Here is a 20927-nt window from a genome sequence, read left to right as displayed (position 1 = left end):
ACTGCAAAAGGATACATGACCAGAAATGAAAAACCTTTTAATTTCACCCTCCTGTGGCTAAACCTCAAGAGTCAAAAAAAAAAAAAAAAAAAAAAAGTGGGGGTGGGGGGCGGGAGAGAAGAAAGAAAACAGTCTTCAACTAATAGGTTGTCAATTGTCAAGTTTTCCACCCACACGGCTGCCCAATATTCTTGTGGGAAAATCAGTGATATGATCTAGAAAGAGGAAATCATACATTTCTTTTTTATTTCGATTTATTGTTGTCAACAACTCCCCAAGACAATATAAACGTTTTCTACATGAAGATGCCCAGCAAATAGATGCCTAAGAAAGGTTAATGTAGGATAATGATTTCAGAGGGTGGAGGGTGCAAAATTATAACCGAAGGTCTTAGCAAGGACAAAACCATGAAGGCATTTGGAAGTAGTATTTCTCATGGAAAATCAAGTAAAACCAAGTGCATTGCCACAGATGGTATACAAATCAAATCCTGGTACAGCACAGTATGAGGGACTTTTAAAATTAATCCACCAGAAGTTTACTGAACAGTTAGAATCTAACTTTAATGAATATATGATCATATCTAGTTCTGTATAATAAAGCTATTTTTTCATGTCCCAGCTGACAACCCGAACTGTCTCAGCACTCTTCAGTAATTCTTTGTAATTGTGGACACAATGGGTCCCACTGAATGAGAAATAGTGCAAGACAAAAGATTCGTAACTCCTTGTCTGTTTAACAGTCAACGTATTTAACAGGATAATGTATTATGTATAAAATATAGCACCAGTAGTTGAATTCCTGTGAAATGTTAACTATTTTAACTGAACTTTGACATATGTTTCAAAATGTTTGGGATATCATATGTTGATTTTTAAAAAGATGGTACTTCCCGACAAGCAGCAGCTCAGAGTAGAAAGAGCACTGGACCTGGAGTCAGATGCAATGTGGGTTGTTTTCTCTAAACGTTCTATAATATCCTTTCCAGATCTAATGTTCGATTATTTTTCACTACTAGATCTTGAGAGTATGACTGAGGTAATTTTAAATGGTTTTAAAGTTGTTGTCTTTTTTATTTTGTTCTTTTTTTAAAGGTTAGTTTTGAAAATTGAGTTTGTTAAGGAAATGGGTTGGGAGGAGATGGTTTTATTGGTTTTTGTATATTCCTGATATTTTCTATCACTTGGTAATTGCGGCCAGCCCCCCTCTACTCTGTCGGTAAGACTTGGAAGATGTCTGGGAAGGAGGTTCCAAAGAGCAACAGCAGTTTTTCTGCCACAAAGCCAAGAGAAAAACACTATGTTAGAGACTAGATTGGTGTAGTGTGTTTACATAACTGGGTTAAATTTCCAAGATTACATAGTTTACAATTTCTTAAGCGAGTTCACTTAGCCAAATGTTGCTTTTGTTCTCAACTTTCCTTCTCCCCAAACCTACATGTGTTTACATCTCCACATCAATGTCCGGCCAGTAGAAATCACAAGCCTAAAATGTCCAAAATTGATCTCAATATCTTTCCCTTCAAGCTTGCTTCTCTCTTGTATTCCCAGTCTTGATCGACAATGTCACCTCTCACTGGTTCTAGCCAAGCTCAAAACCTTGGAGTCATTTTTGACTCCTTTTTCTCCCTCTTTCCCAATTCCCCAGTCTTGTCCCTCTCCAATCTACCCTTCACTTTGTGGTAGCCAAAGTGCTCTTTCTTTTCTTTCTTTCTTTCTTTTTTTTTTTTTTTTTTTGTCTTTTTTGTGACCGGTAAGGGGATCGCAAACCTTGGGTTTGTGTCGTCCACACCGCACTCAGCCAGTGAGCGCACCGGCCATCCCTATGTAGGATCCAAACCTGCATGGCGGCAGCGCCGCTGCACTCGCAGCCCCGCACTCTCCCTAGTGTGCCACGCGGTCGGCCCCAAAGTGCTCTTTCTAAAATGCAGATTTGACCATAGAGATTCCCTGAATAAAATGCTTTAATTTCTTTTCACCTACTGGATAAAACCCAGAGTCTTCTTTTGCTCCCTGAATACCTTTCTAGTCCAGTCTCCAGTCACTCCCTGCCATGCCTTTGAGCCCATTACACTCCAGTTAAATGAACTGATGATAGTTAATCAAATACATCATGGTCTTTTCATGATCATGGCTTTGCATGTGAAATTTCTTCTGCTACTTTCTCAGGTTGAGATAGTTATTTTTCTTGATGTTCCCATAGCATTTCCACATTCTAGTTTTATAATTCTTGTCACACTATATTGTAGTTAGTTCTCCACTTGTTTGTCTTCACTACCAAACTGCCAGTTTCCTATTTGGGGAGAAAGTAAACATTGTAGAGGAGATTCAGACTCTGGATGCTTCTAGGTGGCATATAAGCTTGCTTTGGACCCTGAGACACTATGATAATCTTCGATGCCTGCCTTCTGTTTTTGTCCCAGCCCTCCCCCTGGTGGAGGTGTAAAGAAGCAGTAGAAGGTCACATGGCCAAAGATAAGGCAAAGTGACCTGGCTGATCCACAACCTGGTTAAACATCTGCCTCATGTCATTTTCAAAGTAAATGCAAAACTGACTAATGAGCCTTGGCTTTAGGATGACCTGGGAGGAGCTTTCTGTCTTGCCATGTATTAGTTGGCAGACCCTGATTTCAATCCCCAAAGCTGTAGCTGGGGATCAACACACCCATTCCTGATGGTGTCAAACAGCATCACATGACTGTCAAATAGCCCAGGAAGAATTAGCTGGTGGAGATCCTCTTCTACGTATTCTCCTCTGCCTGAAGCTAACACAAACCTATTTGCAGGAATGTTTTCCTTTGGATGATTACACCATAGGGCAAGGAATCAAACACCAGTCACATTCACATGCTAAGTGTTCTCCCTAATTGCAGTGGACCCCACCTCCCAAAAAAGTCACAGGGAAGGTCTTCATCTCTATCTCAGAACAATATCCAGTTAGCACTGCTTTCTGTCCCAGTTGAAGATAACCTAGACTTTGAATTAGTATTTAGTTGCCTGTGGGAGGCAGCCAGTGTCTGAAGCACCCCTGGATATGGAGTTCCATAGGTATAGTGGCCTCAGGTGTAGTCTGGGTTGGTTTGAGAGATGTTTCCCAAGGAAGGACCTTGCCAGGTGGGTTTTAAAAAAAAGGGGATAGATTATCAGCCTGGTTGGGAGGAATCTCAATTCTAAAACCAACAAAATTTTAGAAAATGTTATGAAGTTATAATCATCATACAAATTCTCCATCATGGCTATGGTGAATTTTATCAAATACTATGTTTACAACACAGGGAGACTTCTAGCAGCAAGAATGGGTTTTAGTTTTAAGTGTAGGGAAAGGAAATTAATAGAATCTATTTGTCTTCAGGAGAGACTACCTTTAAAAAATCAGCTCCCACAATGTCATTTTATACACATGTCAAAGGCAAGGAAAGATGATCTGCTGTCTTAGGCATCCATCTGGCTGTGTCCTCATTAAAGAAGAAGAATTCAGGTGCTACCAAGGATAACATGAAATAAAACAGAAACAGAACTGGTGGGCGTGGCCCCCTTAAGTTCTTAGGTTTCTATGTTCAGGGTAAAGATTACCCTACCCACAAAACGATCACTGATGACATCATTTGTGATGCCTTTGCCCTTCAGTTGGCACTGCACAGGCACTGCTTGGTTCTTCACCACATCTGTAAAGTGCATTGCAACCAGTGGGGAAGTGTAGTTAACCTGTAGGTGGAAGAACAATGGATTCTAAGTGGAGGGAGGTAGTAGGAGGGAAGTGATGATCAGATATTCAGTGCAGGATGGGATGAGCTCCACAGAAGGAACTGAGTAAATCCCTTGATACCAAGTCACAAATGGCCAAAGCAACTGACATGCTCTCCCCGCCTTGGGAAAGTGTGGGGAAATTACACATTTTTCTCATAAGTCATTGTCAGATAACAGATTGTCCTCTGGGGGGAACCAATTCTGACCTGGTGTAAAAAGATTTTCTGGTTATCAGACCATGAATCAAACCACAACTCATATCCATCAAGTTCCCATACTAGAGATGAAGCCTTCACTATCCCAAGGCTTCAAATGAGAGAAACAGGGAAGTGTGATTATTAGGGCATGATTGAGAGCAGTGGCAGTAATGTGTTCGCTCCTGGCTCTGCCACTAATTAGCTATGTGACCTCGGGCAAGTCACTTTCTCTCTCTAGACCCCAATTTCATCATCTGTAAACCGAAGGGGTTATACCAGACCCGGTATGAAATTCTTTCAGATATGGAAAGGAGTGTAGTTGTGATAAGAATTGGTAAAGGGAGCCCCTGGCTATGGCCAGCAGCTGTTCACTGCTCTGTTACTACCTGCTACTCCCTGACTCTCATAGATCCTGGCCAGTCCTTGCTTTGTCTCTGAGCCCTTTCTGCCAGCAAAGACTGAAGGGGATACAGCTTACGTGAGTCAGTTTGCCGTAGTAAGGGTAGTAGCGGAGGTCAAAAGAAGCCGACTCTGGGTAGTAATTGATGGATCGGATGTCGTTTTCATCACCTGTCTGTAAGCAAAAGCAAGTATATGTGGGGTGCTGGGTTATACAGTGGGTTGGGGTCTGAGCTGAAGGGATTTGTGCCCCAGGTGAAGTCACTGTGTGACTTACAACCATCCATCCCAGGAAGACCACGAAAGTGGAATGGGGCAGAGCTCAGCTCTAACCTATCCCCAGAGGAGCATTTCCAGGGAGTGCTGTGCCTTGGCTTTTCAGTTCAAAGAATACTGAGTAGGAGGTCTGGGCTGAGGAGGTCAAAAGTGCTCAGTATGACTCTGTGCTGGTTTCTATGGGACCAGACAGAAGGGTTCCAAAGGGCTTGCAGTACCTCGTGCTGCTGTGGAAATAGGGCTTACTACTCCAGTCCCTCTCCAAAGAATCATATTGGACCTGGCACCCAATCCTGGACTTTGGAGCTGAGGCAGGTATAAGTTAGAAAACATTTAGTAAATCCACTCCACAACTTGCACACTGTAGGCTTGGTTCTATCGGAAGTCAGAGCAGGTGCCCAGGGACCTGATGCATTGGCATACTGCCTACAGTTGGCTCACCTAAACTCATGTCTCTGACTACATTCTCTGTGGTACTTAATTACAATAGGTGGAGTCAGCAGGACAAGCAAGAAGGAGCCAGGTAATGGAAATGATTAAAGTAAACAGGTCTATTCTCATCACATCAGGTCAGGTAGGGGGCTGCCTATTCTGCCTATGCAATGGGCTCGCCCTAAATAGCAGGGTCTGGGGGCTAATAAGGACAAATAATTCAGCACTACTTCCAAATTACTGGGGTCATGTGATTACTTCTGTCCATATACTATAATTGTTCTCGGTACAAATTGAGGTCTTCTTAATTTATTCTACTTATTAGCTCATCCTGCTCAATTTCCACAAGTGGGTGTGGATTTGACCAGTATCGATTATTATAGAATGTGTAAAGACTCTTAACATTTCTCATTTTAAAGGACAGTTCTCAGCAAAGCTGAAACTATGAAAAGCTTCCATTAGGAAACTACAAGCAGAATTCAGCCCACTTACTATGCTAGTTTCAGTCTGAGTTGATGTTTATGATTTATTTATATATTCTTTTAAAGAGCAGTGAAATTTATTTTTTGTGAATAGTCTGTGGAATCAATTCTGCTAGTTTGTAATCTCACCTCACATTTGTGAATATTTACACATACACATGTACATGTGAACAGAATGAATGTCCTTCCTACCTTGTTCACCTGGCAAATACCGCCTGACCTTTCAAAGCTCATCTTCAGTGTCACCACCTCCCACGTGGAACTGACCTTTCTTTCTTTAATGTTCCCATTGCACCTTACATAGCACCTGTAATACTTGATTGACCTGATTTCAGAGATAGAGTCATACTTATCTCAGCAATCTCAACACCTAGCAAAATACCTGGTGTATAACAAATGATCCATAAATGTTTGCTGAATGTGGAATATTGGCTGAATAAATGCTGCCTTTTGCTGTTTTCTGATCTTCCACCATGAAGATTGGACTTCGGAGCTGCAATTCTAGTACTGAGAATAGGATTACCTGGCCTCACACATTTGCAGGACAACTGTCCAGGGCTGGGGTGCAGTTAATGTCATTGAATAGAAGGGAGCTACTGCCTGTTTATGAAGCAAACCCAAGATATAGGGCTTTTTCCTACAAAGGAGCTAATTGGTGCAGATGAGATAAGAGTTAATGGTCCCTCAAAGGACAGTTAATTAGCATATTAATGGAGTTCTGTTTATACTTCCCTTGTAGTCATTTGTTATTGCAACACCCAGTGCCACTGGTCATTGCTGCAAAACGTGAAATTCAGTTTTAAAATCTGGGATTAATGACTCTAATGAAAGCTGTTTGTTTAGTTCAAAGAAAAGAAGTAATTAGAGCTAAAAGCAAAAGTGTAAACAGAATCTCAGTTAATGACTTGGCACATTGTTGTTCCCTGCTGTGGCCCCTAGCTGAGGTTCAGTCTTTGGCTTTCAGGAGTATGAATCATGACACACACACACACACACACACACACACACACACACACACACACACACGGATAAAATGCTTTCTGGAAATAGGAAGGCGCCTGAAGGCACTAAAGTTCGGAAGTGTAGTTATGGAAAGATTAACCCTTTCCCTAACCTATCCATGTGTAGGTCCTTGGAAAGGATAAACTACCTTTCTGTATGAAACAGATGTGCTAACAATGCTTATTCAAAAGGGCACTTTACCTGAACTTTGCAGGAAACCTTCACAGGATCTCCAAGCTCAGGACGAAAGCCTACAATCTATCAAAAGAAAACCAGTGTTTTTTCTTTTCTTTTCTTTTTTTTTTTTTTTCTAAAAAGATTTGACAGTAGGAATGGGACTTTTGTAAACCCCTTTTAAGTCATCATTCCTCAGGCTAAATCTATTTTGCCCTCTCAGAAGTGTTATAAACAGCAGAAAATGCAAAACACCTTTAGAGTCGTGCAGCTCAGCTTACTCCTTATTGTATTTGTGTCTGACACTCATACGCAGGAAAAACCACAGCAAGATAATCCTAAAGATGTAAAGAACTTTCTAAGTTCAAGGGGGGGTACGCCAGGTAAGGCTCTGTCACACCTAAGGCATGGCAGGAGAGAAGAAAAATGCATATTTTATGATATAAGAACTGTCCCCCATCACACCCCCATATGTTCCAAACAGCTCAGGAGCCTATTCTTGACAGAGCCATCAAAGGGTGGGGGAGAAGAATGGCAACAGAAAGTGGCCAGGAAGAAAAATAAGTTGATAGGTTTGTCTGGTTGTTTGTGTTTCTGATGCAGTTGGTAAAAATGGCCAAGCCTGCAATGCATGAAGACAGAGCCCAAGAGAAACAGAGTGGCCAGAGCCCTTGTACCCAGCTTATCCACTCATCACCACAAGATACAAGAGCCAGTATACCCGGTTCATCTTGAGAAGGATGCAGGGCTGTCCGGTGGAGTATCCAAAAGTAGGGTCCTCCAGACCAGAACAGTTCTTCAGGGAGGAGCGCTTGAACTGGCAGGCCTTCTTGTCCGCATCCTCATCGCCGTCTTGGATGAAGTACTGACCCGGTGGACAATCTACATTCATTTCCTCTTGAAGACTGTCATTGTAACCTGAAGCATGTGTGGGTGGCAAAGGGTCATGTTAGACAGGTGCCACGCGGGAAGGCCTTGTTTTCCGTAGTGCTCGCTTCCTCGCTTCCTTTCTCCAGCTTTCTTGTACTCCTCTGAAAGCTGACTCAGTCTACCCTAAGCCCTGTGACCTGGCATCAGGTGCCCGAGGGCCTTCATCGACAACATCCTTCTAGGAAGTCTTCCTGGCTAGTCACCTCAGCCCACTTTGAATGTCCACCCCCTGCTTCTCATTTCCTTAGAACATCTGGATATCCATCTCTGGGTCATACATTGGTCACGTTAAAACTTTCTTCTATTTTCCATGATCTCTTTTCAGATATGGTAAATGGTAAACTTAGAGGGCTGCCCCTTCTACTTCTGGGAGAGGAATAGGTGCATGGTTGGTAGACTTTGGAAGAGGGACTGAATCATGTCAGGGCATGGGGCATGGAGGCTAATTTTCTGGGTTAAATCTCCTTAGGGTCAGCTTAGGAGACATCTCCCCTTGAGGCCCATGAAGGAGAGGCACCTGATGGAAGACAGTGAGAAGTATGTGCTGTGGGACAGAAGGAAAGCGGAAGGAGAGGAAGAGGAGAAGGAGGAAACAAATCAGTCTTCATCCTTTACAGAGGGCAGTCGGCGCTTCAAAGAAGCAGCCGAGGTTGAGAGACACAAACCAACGATAACCACAGGGTTTCCACCGAGAGGCTGAGGGGGTGAAATCCTGTCTACTGAGACCTGAGGCACTCAGGGTTAATGCTCCTTTGCACTGGATGGAATGTAACACGTGTCCAAGGTACACACATCAGGGAAAGAGCTGAAAGGGGCTATCTGTAAGCTGACTCTGGACTACCAGATGCCATAAAACCGGGCTTGGGGAATTACTCCATTCTTACCAATTTGGTTCTAAATGATAGAGCCCCATTAGTTCTATTAGACTCCATGTAATTATGTTTGAAGTAGCTCTGTTTTTCAGAAGAGATTGTGCACCTATGATCCACCAGAAGTAAAACTTAAAATGTACTGCTGGATCCTATCTAGACAGGTTGTGACCTGGGTTTGATATTATTAAGAAGCCACTGGGAATTTAAAATCCATTCCAATCATGGCTATGCTTTTATTTTTCCTTTCACAAAGCCACATTTAATTCAAGATTCAATTCAAGGTTTTGTTTTCATCTTTTAATTTTTTTAAGAACAAGAACAACTATGCTCAAATAATAACTTTCTAAATAGAAGCTGCAATCACGTGCTCATTGTTTCTCTTGAGGTAGTTCCATTAAAAATAACGTGACATGGACATGACCCTTATTGCAAAATCCCAGTCCTCATGGAAATGAAACTGATACCCTGGGATGTCTATTTCAGAGATGTGCTACTTTTTAGCAGGGCATATTATCTACTCTTAGGAACTAAAATCTCAGTGCTTTTCCTAATGTTCCCAGCCTCATCATCAAATCAGATCAGAACTGGTATTTCTCCATCTACTAGCTTCTTGGAGGGATTTACTCAGCAGAGAATCTGGAAATATATGAAGAATCTTCAAACAGTTCATGGGAAGATTTGTATTATCTTTGAATTCTATTTTTCCACAAACTTTTTGAAGTACCCTCGTATTTGCAATAGCTCACAAGCATTTTGAAAGAAAAGTCGGTATTGTTCTGGTTATGATGCCTAAAATATTCTTGTGGCCAACAAAGGAACTAGATGGACCCAGAAAGAAGCCAGTCACCCCTCATTTTATGGATGAGGCATCTGAAGCTTAGACTTACCAAAAATAATACTGAGCGTTACTGATATAAAGTTGAGTTTCCAATTCATGGTCATATGGCAGCAATACAGAGTTATGAAAAACCGCACTTCTTAAACTTTCATACAAATCAACTGTGGATTTTGTTAAAATGCAGATTCTGATTCAACAGGTCTGAGGTGGGGCCCAAGATTCTAACAAACTCCCTGGTGTTACCCGTGCTGCTGGTCCCTGGACATCATTTTGAGTAGTAGCAAGGGCGTGAAGAACATTGATGTGGGTTCAAACACCAGTTCTGCTGCTGGGAGACTTGGATCAAGTTACTTCCCCTTTCTGAGCCTCAGTTCCCTCATTCATAAAATAGGAATGATAGACTCTACTATAGAGGGTTAAAGTTAAATGACAAAATTTATGCATTTAGATAACACTTCCTGGCACCCGATAAGAAATTGTTCTCCTAATTCAGTGCATATTCTACTAACTACCCCCCGCCCCCCACTTCAGCCAGGCCAAGACAACCAAACCAGTCTGACTGCCCTCCCCTCTGCAAAGATTAGGTGCAGAGATGCAAACCCCACTGGGGCTCCTCTTTGATAGTTGGATAAATACAGAACCTGCATGTTCTGTGTTTAACCTTAACAAAGCTGCTACCTCAGCTTTTACCACATGGAAGGGCCTCCCACAAAGCCATTCATTTGTCCCTGAAAATTTAGCTGATGATGTTATAGAGAAAGATATCTTGAAAGCATTTGGGATCAAAACATTGGAGTGACTGCCACCCAGAGATTCTTCCTCTAACTCCTTTCTGGAATGCTTTTAAGTAAAGACACTTTATCTCTCTTCAAGAAAGCCCATCTCCGAGAAATGAATTGTCTTACCTTGAGAAAGTATAGGAGGCAGGAATCTTTCCAGCTCTGGAGAACATTCTCCTTTTCTCACCACTATCTCCCTTCAGAGTTATCTTTTATAAATTATCATTATTGAGCCACTTGGATGTGCTCAGGACTTAACTAGGTGCTGTAGGGTGTTCAAGAAGAGAAAACAAGTTCTCTGCCTCAAAGAACTTATCATCTTGCTGGAGGGTTGGTGTGTATGCTTTCAGGGCAACATACAATCACACACTAGAGCAGTTTTGATTGTATCTACAGGTGTTGAGGGGAATGGACGGTAAGGAAAGACCATGATGGGTTGGAATTAGTAAGACTGGGATTTCTGGGCCAGGTGAATTTTGAATTTTGAATTTTGAATTCCCACCCATCACCTTTCAAAAGAGCTTTCCACCATTCAGATGAACTTACTTACCCTGGAGAAAGCCATTTAGGCTGATCACATAATGCTGCCAAGTGTCAGGTTCAGAAACGTTGAAGTTGAAGTTAAGGCTATGGGCGAAGGGCCTGATCATAACTCCTGGCAATAAAAACAGGTCTTGGATATATTAACCCATTCTTGGGATAATTTTTTTGTATCGATTCCCATGAAACCATTTCCCCCCAGGCAATCAAAATGAAAAGGACCACAATTTGCCAAGTACCATTTTACTTTTACTCTTAATAATTGAATCTCTAAGTCATTACCGGGAAGAGCCAAAGTTAATTGAGGCTGAACATGCTGTGCAAGCAGATTTCTGTCCAGCAAGTTCTGACAACACAGGGCATTTGGGCACACTCACCAGGAGGCTTCATCTGCTCATTGAAGGTCGGCATGTAAGGACTGATGGTCAGAAATAGCGTGTACATGCAGAGAGTGATCACAGCAGCCAGGGAGGCATAGAAGAAGAAGTAAATGACTAAGATCAGGCCTGCAGAGCAATCAAAGATGAGAGTGGTCAGTGCTTGCCAACAGACCCTGCCTCCCCACTTGAACTCCTGAACCAGAACCAACCCAAGCATGAGATAGCTTTTTAAAAAATTTCCCAGATTCAGTATGTCCTTGCTCATTCAGATTTTACCAATTTGAAATCTGTGAGAATTGTGTCAGGGGTGTGATTGTGGTTTACCTTTACAGCATCTCCGTTGGAAGGGCTTGCTGAGCAAATGATGGCCATGAACAAGATTACAGGGGAGTGGAGTTTTAAGTACTGCAGAGGGCAAATTGCTTGAGAGTCCTCTGGGCAACCGTTGATGTCCTAAGTACAAATCATTCTTCGCTATTCATTAAAGCAGGTGCCCCGAAGAGTCCTAGCAGCTTGGTTCCAGTGATTGTATGTATTTGCAAGTGATGAAAACAGCATTTCTTTTCACAAAGTCTATAATTCAAACTTTTGATTAATTTCCACCAGACCTGCCTCTAATCAAGGCAAAGTGAGGTTTTATCCTACTTATTTCAAATCTTATTCATCTTTAGCAAATGTTTAAGTGGCTCTGCTTTTCAAAAAGAACACTAACACAAGGTGGGGAAGGGAGAAGGAGGAAATGGTACTTAGTCACTGACACTTGCTGCCTGTAAAGTTGGGCAAGTTACAGAATCTCTCTGCATCCCTGATTCCACACAGGTAAAATGGGATAAGTTTAGCACTTACCTCATATCCTTATCTATATCCCTAACAATATCTGAAATTCAGCCTTTCCCTACATCCTGCCCTGACTACCCCACTTCCTAGCTGTTTAATCTTGGACATGCAGTTCACCTTTATGGGCCTCATTTTCCTTATCTGTAAAATAAAGACAATAATAGTACTTCTTAGCATTGAATAACGCATATAAACAGCATAGCACAGAGCCTGGCATGTACTAAGTGCTCTATAAATGGCCATCATAACCATCATTGTTATTACTAATGTTATTATTGCTATATCACCAGATACTTAGTTGTGTGAATTCCCCCTCTGTGGGCTGTATTAGGGCTAGGTTTGCCCCAGTATTAGGCAGCACAGACCAGGGAGAATGAGCGTGAGATTGCTGCTGAGAATCTCTTTTCAAGCCATCCTTGGGGCTCTCTCAGGCAATAATATTTGGCTCCACTCACAGCAGTAATATGATGTTGGAACTACAGATTTGAACTGAATCATGAATCAGAAACCGGAACAAACCACGTAACTTTGCTGTACCCAAAACTGAATCCAAATATTAATTTTTTAATTGAACCATGAAACCAAATAAAATTAACCAAAAAAAAAAAAAAAAAAAAAAAGTGGGGGAAGGGAGAAAAACCTGTAGTAATCCAACTGGAAATGGAATTGACTCTTTATGTTTCATAAGATGAACTAAAGCAGAACCTGAACATAAACACATTGATTCAATTGAAGTCCCTGGAGAAGAAACAACAGCACCTGTGTGCCTGTGATAGTTGGCTATTGCCCATTGGCTATCCTAAGGGATGTGCCCTGTGCGTCCTCCTCCATTTCTCTACCTTCATCCCCATTTTGGAAAGGGATCAACAGCTGGAGTCATCCTGGGGTACCAAAAGACTCAGTCTCATGGATGAAGGCAAAGCAATGGAACTCAGGTACATTCCCTTGGAGATATCTTCCTTCTTTCCCCAGATATGTGGCCAGGAAGCTGTAGATGGGAGAATTGCACTAGCAATGAGTCCTCTCAGCCTCACCCAAGAGTAGGTACCCTGAAATCCATGATAGACAAACTATCTCAGCCAACCCCAGGCAAAACCAAGCATAGTCCCCATCTGAATCCACTGATTCCTTCAACCCTTTTTGCTCAGGACGACCAAGTTTTACTTGGGCCTCTCCTCTATGTAATCTAGGAGTCTCTCCTGAATGCCCCACCCAGGCTTGGATAGACTACTAAGTACCCATGCTCCCAACTCTTCACTCCTCCCATCAAAACACCCCATCAGGTCCTGAGGCCCTACCTCTCAGGGACTTGTTCATTGTTAGAGTTCACGAAGACAGTGTTCTGGCAAGAGAATAAACTCTGGTATTCATCCAACCTGGGCTTGAATCCCAGCACTGCCACTTAGTAACTGTGTGACTTTAGACAAGTTACTTACCCTCTCTAAGCCTCAGTTTCTGCATCTGTAAAATGGGGATAATAATATTACTACCTCATATGGTTCTTGTCAGTATCCAATAAAATAACATATAGTTCCTAAGAATAAGGGTTTTCCAGCTATCAAAGGAAAAGCCCAGAGTATACTAACAGGCTGGGTAAATATGTTGGGCATGTTGATGTCCAGGTTGGGACAGAGTTAGTAAGTGCTCAGATGGGGCACTCAGCTCTCAGGAAAGAGGGCAGCAAGGCATGTGCTTTATGGCCTAGACATTAACATGACCATTTTCCCTTTGGGCAGGAGTAGCCCAATAGAAGAAGGCTGAATTCCTGGGTGCTCCTTAGACCCTCTACCCAAAGTTCCAGCTATGGCCTACCACACAGTGTCCCCACTGTCATATCTTCTCTGGGCACTTGAATCTTCCTCCCTCATCCCACTTATTGGCCTATGTATTGTCATCCACAGAAGCAGTTTGAATGAGCTCATCTAGTAAGTTCCAATGGGCTGGCTGTTTAGGGGTTAATGCATGGCTCCCCCTCCTAAAATCACACTTGCATTTCACAAGGCCTGTTTTTCCAATCCTCTTTAAGCAAGGGAGAAACAGCTGTGCTCCTTTTGGAGTCCCAGTGAGTGTCCAGCATTTGTCTGCCACTTCCAGAATGTCAGAATGTCCCTTAAATGGTACATTTGTTCCAGTCAAGAGTTCGAAGGATAGTCAGGGGTGGGGCTGGGAACTGAGGAGGGGAAAAGGGAGATGGGTGTTGTTCAGAGCCCCACACCTGCCATTCCTAATTCCAGGAATCAGAGCTGGCTCTTTTGCTCTGGATGAGCTGAATTAGCAACATTAACTAAGAGGGAGAGCATTCTCAGCCAAAGGGGTCTTTAGAGGCATGGCTATCAACTCCAGCAGCATAGACCCTTGGCACTAGTGGACTCTTATTTCATCCATGGTGTCCTCTAATTTTTTTCTCCTGTGGATTAACTGAGTTTCAAACCAGCAGCTGCTATTTTTCTGGGCTGTGTAAAGTGTGGCAAATGTGAATTTTACCACAGGCTGTGTCTTAAGGAGAAGGCTTGGCATTAATAGTTTAAGAGGTGGGTAAGATCCTGGGAGGAGAGTGCTGGGGAATTTGTGAAGTAAAAATGGTGGCAGCATGTGGTATAAAGAGAAAGTCATAAGAAATATAATTCTGCCATTGATCAAGCAACATGGAGGGTCAGCCTTAATCTCTAGTAATGATCCCCTTAAACCCAATTCCTCTGTGTCTACCATGGGAATGTAAAGCACCCCCAAACCGGGGCCAGGGTCAGGCCTCCTGATCTTCTTCTCTGACATCACTAGGTGAAGTAATAAGGCTCTATAAACACTTGGGCAGATTAGCAGGGACTTGGGTCTCACATCCCAGAAATGGTCTCCTGCATAGTACTTTCAGCTTTACAATTTTAACTTCTCATTGTAGCCTCACACTAATCCTGTGAGTGAGGCAGGGATTGTTTTCCTCATTTGGCAGGTGAGAAAACTGAGGCTCAGTCAGAGAAGGTAAATGATGAGCCTAGGGTCACATGGATAGAAAGTAACAAGGCTGGGACTTAAAAAAAAAAAAACTGTGCTTTTTCAACTCACTCTCACTATCTCTCTGCATTGCAACCAATATTGAGCAATGGATTTCATTTACACATTCAAGTTTGTTCATCCACTTGGAATTTATTCTGATGGGATCTGTCCACAGTCCAGGCATTTTCCTAGGCATTGGTCCCTTTACATGAAATGCTAAGAGAAGTTTGCAGACAAGCCCATCCAGCGTATGGTAAAGGAGTCCTGGACACCACACCAAAAGCAAAGGACACCAGACTGGGGCATTGGGATGATTGGGACTTACTCCAACTCTGACCTGTTCGGGCCAGAGACATCCTTCTCTCCGGATCCCACAGGTATTCGTTCAAGATCTGCAATTTCCTCCACCAGGCATTGCCTGTTGGCTGACCCTGCCCCTCTTCCTCCTCCTTTTTCTCCTCTTCTTCCCCTTTCTCCTCTTCCTCCTCTTCCTCCTTCTCCAAATTGGGCACCACCATCACCCGAGCCTCTTCTTCTGCTTCCTCCTCTTCATCTGCTAAATAGTTCTGGTTTACTTCATCCTGATCATCCTGGAACAGTGACAAAACACAATCTCTTTTTTGAAAAAAATTTTCAACAGCACATCCCATCAGCCAAAGACAAATGAAAATGACTCAATATTTGGAGATGTTTTAAATTTCCACGTCTGCACAAACACACCCATTGTTACAAGAGACAGGTCTTCTTTCTCTCTATTCTTTTGAAGGGAATACCCTTTCTATGACCCATTTTGACTCAGTATTCTTTTCATAGAGGTGCAAGTTTTATTTTCAGCTTCAAGCATTCGGGCTCTTCCCCTAGACTGCTCATGTCACTACTCTGTCTTTGAGCCTTGGCCTCCTGCTTAACTTTGGCCTGTCAGGACAGAACTGAGCTCACACTGGAGGATGGAGTAGACATTTGTGTCCATGATGGCAAATTCCCAATCCATGCCAGTTTCATCCTAACACTCTGTACACTTTCAGCTGCTTAACCTCACCATCCCAAGTTGTGTCTAAAAATAGCGTGGGACAGACATCAGGAGGAGAGGTCAACTGTTGTATCCCTCCTCAGAACTTAGACTGCCTTCCCAATAGAAACAAGAAACGGGGAGTTATTTGCTGCTTTTATGACTATTGCCCTAGCTGGAAACTCTTCCTGCCTTAAGCTGGTTGGATAGGTCACCTAAGAACTGGGACCCAAACCGATACTTCCTTTGTCTCCTCCTGTATCCTAGGCAAAAAGCTGGGCACATAGTAAGTGTTCAGCACATATTTGTTGAGTGACTGATTGCAGCCATTACTTGAGATTTAAAACTGTAATCTTCTTTGAGTGGTTCTAAGAAAATTAAACCAAAAAAAAGAAAGAAAGAAAGAAAAACACAGACTTCACCAAGGAGTGTTTCAAATACCTCCCAGCCACAGGCTGGAGAGTTGTATCTGCTCTTTGGGGGGTTGCCAAGGCTCATTGCAGCAGCAGAAAATGAGGCCACCCTCCCTTCTCTCCGCTGTCCAAGTTTGAAGAGTGGCAGAGCCTGTGCACCTGTTGGGGTTGGATGTGTCAAATGCTAGAAGCCAGGGGCTCCACGCTGCCCCCTCCCTTCCTGATTCCTCAAAGGCCACTTAGAGGGCATTCAGCTAAAAATGCTCCCTTTGGTGGGGGATTCAGCAAATTGGATCGTTCAGAATCAGTAAAAGTGATACAGAATGACAAGGTCTACTCTCGGCATTCAGTCTGCCCAGCATTATGTAGCTCTTGATTAATAAGCACTCTCTCATTGCTCTTTAATTTGTTCAAATGTACAGCTCTATATCACGTACCATATCAGAACTGACAGGGACCTTCAAGATTTGCTGGTTCATCTGAGGGCCAGAGGGGGATAGGATCTAGCCAAAGCCATGCAGCAAGTTCAAGACAGAGTCGACAGTCTCAGAACCTATGTCTCTCGATGCCTTGGAAAATAATGTTTCTCCTCTATCACATTGAGCACGAATGTCTAGAGGTGGCTTAGAAGATTTGTAAAGCACAAAATTGTCTTAGCTTTGTGTTCCCAAGAGATTATAGGTGCTTATAATCAAAGATTTCTGACTCTGACACACACTCACACTCTAAGACCTAGGAAAATAAACCTTGTCTGTCACTCAATTTTGAATGGATTAATACATATTCTTAAAGCTCTTTCACTTGTGTATGAACCTATGCACACTTTTCACCGCCCAAACTACATTTTGAGCACCCAGGGGGAGAACCCCTTAATGGCTTATCACAGTGTGAAGCCCACAGCTAAGTACACAAAGGGTACTGACCAAATATCAATGATAGCTGCCTGACGTAAAATTCCTGATGCAGGATTCTGGGGGAATGCTGTCACTGAGCTTGCCACCCTAACCTCTGCAGTCATGTGCACTGGAGTGGGTGGTCATCACAGCCCCAGAGAATCTACTGCACCTGAGAATCTCAGAATTTGAAGTGTAACATTTCATCACGGAGGAATTTATATTTCCTTTACATTTTCTGAACAACTTACTTTTCTCTCCTTGTTGCCTATGCAACACCTCTGCTCCACCGAGGAGGCAGCTGGCCTTGGCCTCAGCTTGATCTTATTTGTAGATATGAGCCCTCATGATAATCCCATTAAAGATGGCTCTCATTAAAGCTTTACCTTCCTGGGAAGAGTTAATCTTCTCAGAACAAATTTCCCCCAACAGTGCTCACACCTCCTGAGCCTTATTTCAAGTACCTCAAATATTTTTCCTCTCTCCTGCTTCCAGGTATAGGAGAATGTTACATTGTGCAAAAGAGGCCTTCCCAAAATGTTTCTCATTAATTAAATACTGTGTAAAATTCACTTTTGTGCAACTATTTAACAAAATCCAGTAGGGAATCCTTTGGTGTTACGAATGCTTATCCCCAAGGTTCTGTTTTTGTCAGTTTCCTAAAGTGGCACTATTCTCATGTGATAGTGTGTGTGAGTGTGCTGGGATATGGTAGTGGGTGTGTGCTGGGGCTGTCATGTTTCCCTAAAAGGGAAGAGTCTGAAGGACAGAGGGTGGCTCCATTTTGAGCAATCTAAATATATAAACATATAAACAAATATATAAACAAACAGTATGACCCACCGGATAAATTTGTGCCCTGCATTGAGTAACACCCTGTAAACATTTGAATGGTTGGTTAATTTTAAGAGAAATTAGCACGTGATTACATTCAACAATTTATTTTTTAATTTAATGAAGCATTATAAAGAGCAAGATCCCTTGACACATTTAAAACCCAAATCATCTGACAAATAATTGAAATTATACAGTTTAGTAACATTGCATAGAAAAGAAGTCAAGCAAGAAACAGTTATATATGCCTCACAGATCGTGGCTGCTCTGAGAGCTGAAAGGGACTTTGGGAATGTCAAAAGAAAGATTCTACAAATTGTGGCTGGAAAGCTAAGGGAAGACCTCTGTAGGTTGATATGGAGTTAGAAGAATTCACATTTTCTTCTGCTGCCTGTTGACAGTCTTCACTTAACTCCCTAGTTATAAGTGGCCATACCCAAAGAAAAACGGATTAGGCATTGTTTCTTCCTGGGGCTCAGATCACAATCCTCTCTAGGGAAGAGTTCAGAATCCCCCCTCCCCCCCCCGCCAAAGTACTGTGTATGTCACATATTATTGATTTATAGCAAAGTAAATGCAAAAAACTTTTGGATCAAATAAATTTGTAATGCACCCTGGAGATAAATGATGGCACCAAAGGGGTGTGTGTGTGTGTGTGCGTGCGCGCTCGCGCACGTGTGTGCTGTGTGTGGTAGGGTGGGGTGGCAGGCAGGGTGGTAATGGCAGTTGGCGGATCAGGGGGTTAGAGCATTGCATACTGCAAATACAATGGAAAGAGCACAGGATTAGACGTAAGGAGACTTGCATTCTCACTTTGGCTCCTCCACTAACTTGCAAGTCATTCCTGCGCCCTGAACCCCAGAAACTTCCTTTACATAATGAAGGGTTCTGGAGAGATGATGTCTAGGATTCTTCCCAGCTCCTATAGAGGATTTTATGATTTTATCTATAGCTTGGAATTTCTGCTTTAGAAAAAGAGCAGCTGGTTGCTTGAGAAACATTCTAGAAGCTTCCTCAGAAAAAATACATGATGAATAAATTTTTTGTCTTTACATTTTATTAATAGTTTCACTGGATTTAGAGTTATAGGCTGCAAATAATTGCCTGGCAGACTTTTGAAGGCATTGATTTTACCTTCGGCTGTTGCTGTGGAAAGGCCAAATGCTATTTCAATTCCTGATCCTTGTATATGACTTTTTTCCCTCTCTGGAAGCTTTTAGGATCCTTTTTTAAATGTTATAACTTCTTCACATGGGGTCAATCTGCCATATTAAACAGGACTTATCATGTGTTTTAATTTTGTCTCCCAGGGAGACAGCAAGTATAGCAGAAAGAACATTGACTCTGAAAAGTTATGCCTAAATAGATAGATGTGATTGTTGAATAAAATGATATATGTAAAGCACCTGGCACATCTTGATATTGATGCCCCATTCTCCAAGTGGACTTATACATCTGAGGATTGGAACCAGGTCTTATATACCTTTGTCATTCTCAAAACATCTAGCATATGCTGGGCACTTAATAGATTCTCAATAAATGTGACTTGATGACTTGATGAGTCATAAAAAAAAAATAGAAAAAGAGCAGCTGGGTTCTAAGAAGCTTCCACCCAAAGAGACTGAGACAGCTGGGTAGACAGTGTCTTTCATTTCCTCTTCTCCTTCCCTTCTCTCTTGGCTAAATTCTTTGCTACCAGAATGAAACTTCTATTCCCAGACTCCAAAAGGCCTGTTCAAATTCTAGACCCCCAGGAAAAAACATGGGGGGGTTCCTTAGTGTCTGGTATCTTTCCCTTCCCTTATCTTTGTTTCACAGGAAGAGGGGCTTCTTCCTTCAATCCAGGAATTTAGCATGCCCTGGTGTCCTGGGAGTCACTGCTCCTTCTTAAAACCCTGGGCTTCCCTAAACTTCATTGTTTTTGCTCATTACAAGGTGAAGCAGCCATAAGCCAAGGTCTATAAAGCCCCCAACCCACCCCGTCAAAAAAAGGGCAGCAAAATATTCTGCTCCCTGGGACTCACAAGTCTGTAGCGATAACCATAAGGAAAGGCCAGAGCCCTTCTGGACCGGAGTTGCCTTCTCATGGCTGTTCAGTGGGCAAAGAAGCGGCAGACGCAGAAAAATGGGTGAGAGTTCTGGAGCTTCTGCTGGTACAAAAGACACTGGTTGCTGGGGACACTTGGCGCCTGGCAAAAGTGAACACTCCTGGCATGAGCCCTTCCCCAAAATAATCTGACATGCCCCTCTCTCATTGGTTGGCCCCTTCCCTGAATCAAGGGAAAGCCCTTATGGAAAAGCAAGCTCATCATTACAGGGAGGGGGAGATATTCTGGGTAACGAGGATGAGCGACTCATCCCCCCCCTTCATGTGTCTTTCCACCCCTTGCCCTTCTCCAGCGCCTGAGATATGATGGGCCCAATGGAAATCTTAAGTCATATTCTTCTCAATTGAGAGCTGGATATCAGTGTGTGCATGGGGTGGGGCATGGGTGGGAGTTGGGGTTGAGGGGAGATGACCAAGAATAACTTTCTTTTTTCATAAGGCTGATCTCATGCAAAAGGATCTAGGGTGTAAGGAAATATTCCTTTTGCTCCCACCCCCCAACACACACACACTCTGAGCCACCTACAATATTCCTTATTTGTGTCAATCCATGAACTCCTTAAAATGTGGATTATGCTTTATGCTTTCTGATTTTAGAGGCCAGGCTCCTGCTTTACCCTTTCCTGCCCCAAACAGGTCCCTGGACATAAAGAAGCCTTTTTCTAGTCCATGTGTGAGGGTGGCCCCATCAGTCACTGCCCCTCGTACACACACCCCTTGGAATCCTGGCCAAATTTCTGTAGTGGTTGAGGTCTATATTTATCCCTTAGCATCAGGGCAGGGAACAAGCCAGAAC

The 20927-nt window shown here is 42.8% G+C and overlaps 1 protein-coding gene across 5 annotated transcripts; it reads right to left on the bottom strand.

The window, feature by feature from the left end:
* Nucleotides 1-229: 229 nt before the first annotated feature.
* On the bottom strand, nucleotides 230-20210 carry LOC134366993 (protein ATP1B4). 5 transcript variants are annotated; one of them, XM_063083627.1, is made up of 9 exons: nucleotides 20049-20210; nucleotides 15201-15465; nucleotides 11372-11500; nucleotides 11045-11173; nucleotides 10678-10782; nucleotides 7430-7626; nucleotides 6736-6792; nucleotides 4422-4517; nucleotides 230-3704 (listed from the first exon to the last, which is right to left on the bottom strand). In XM_063083627.1, exons 1-9 carry the CDS (start codon nucleotides 20109-20111, stop codon nucleotides 3543-3545), a joined length of 1203 nt encoding a protein of 400 aa, XP_062939697.1. In that variant the 5' UTR covers nucleotides 20112-20210; the 3' UTR covers nucleotides 230-3542. The 5 variants fall into 5 exon arrangements, with proteins under 5 accessions (XP_062939697.1, XP_062939698.1, XP_062939699.1 ...); XM_063083628.1 differs by having other exon boundaries at nucleotides 15213-15465; XM_063083629.1 differs by lacking the exon at nucleotides 10678-10782.
* Nucleotides 20211-20927: the final 717 nt, after the last annotated feature.

Source organism: Cynocephalus volans, chromosome X (assembly GCF_027409185.1).
Source record: "Cynocephalus volans isolate mCynVol1 chromosome X, mCynVol1.pri, whole genome shotgun sequence".
NCBI classification, from domain to species: Eukaryota; Metazoa; Chordata; class Mammalia; order Dermoptera; family Cynocephalidae; genus Cynocephalus; species Cynocephalus volans.
This window is presented reverse-complemented; position numbering and strand designations above follow the sequence as displayed.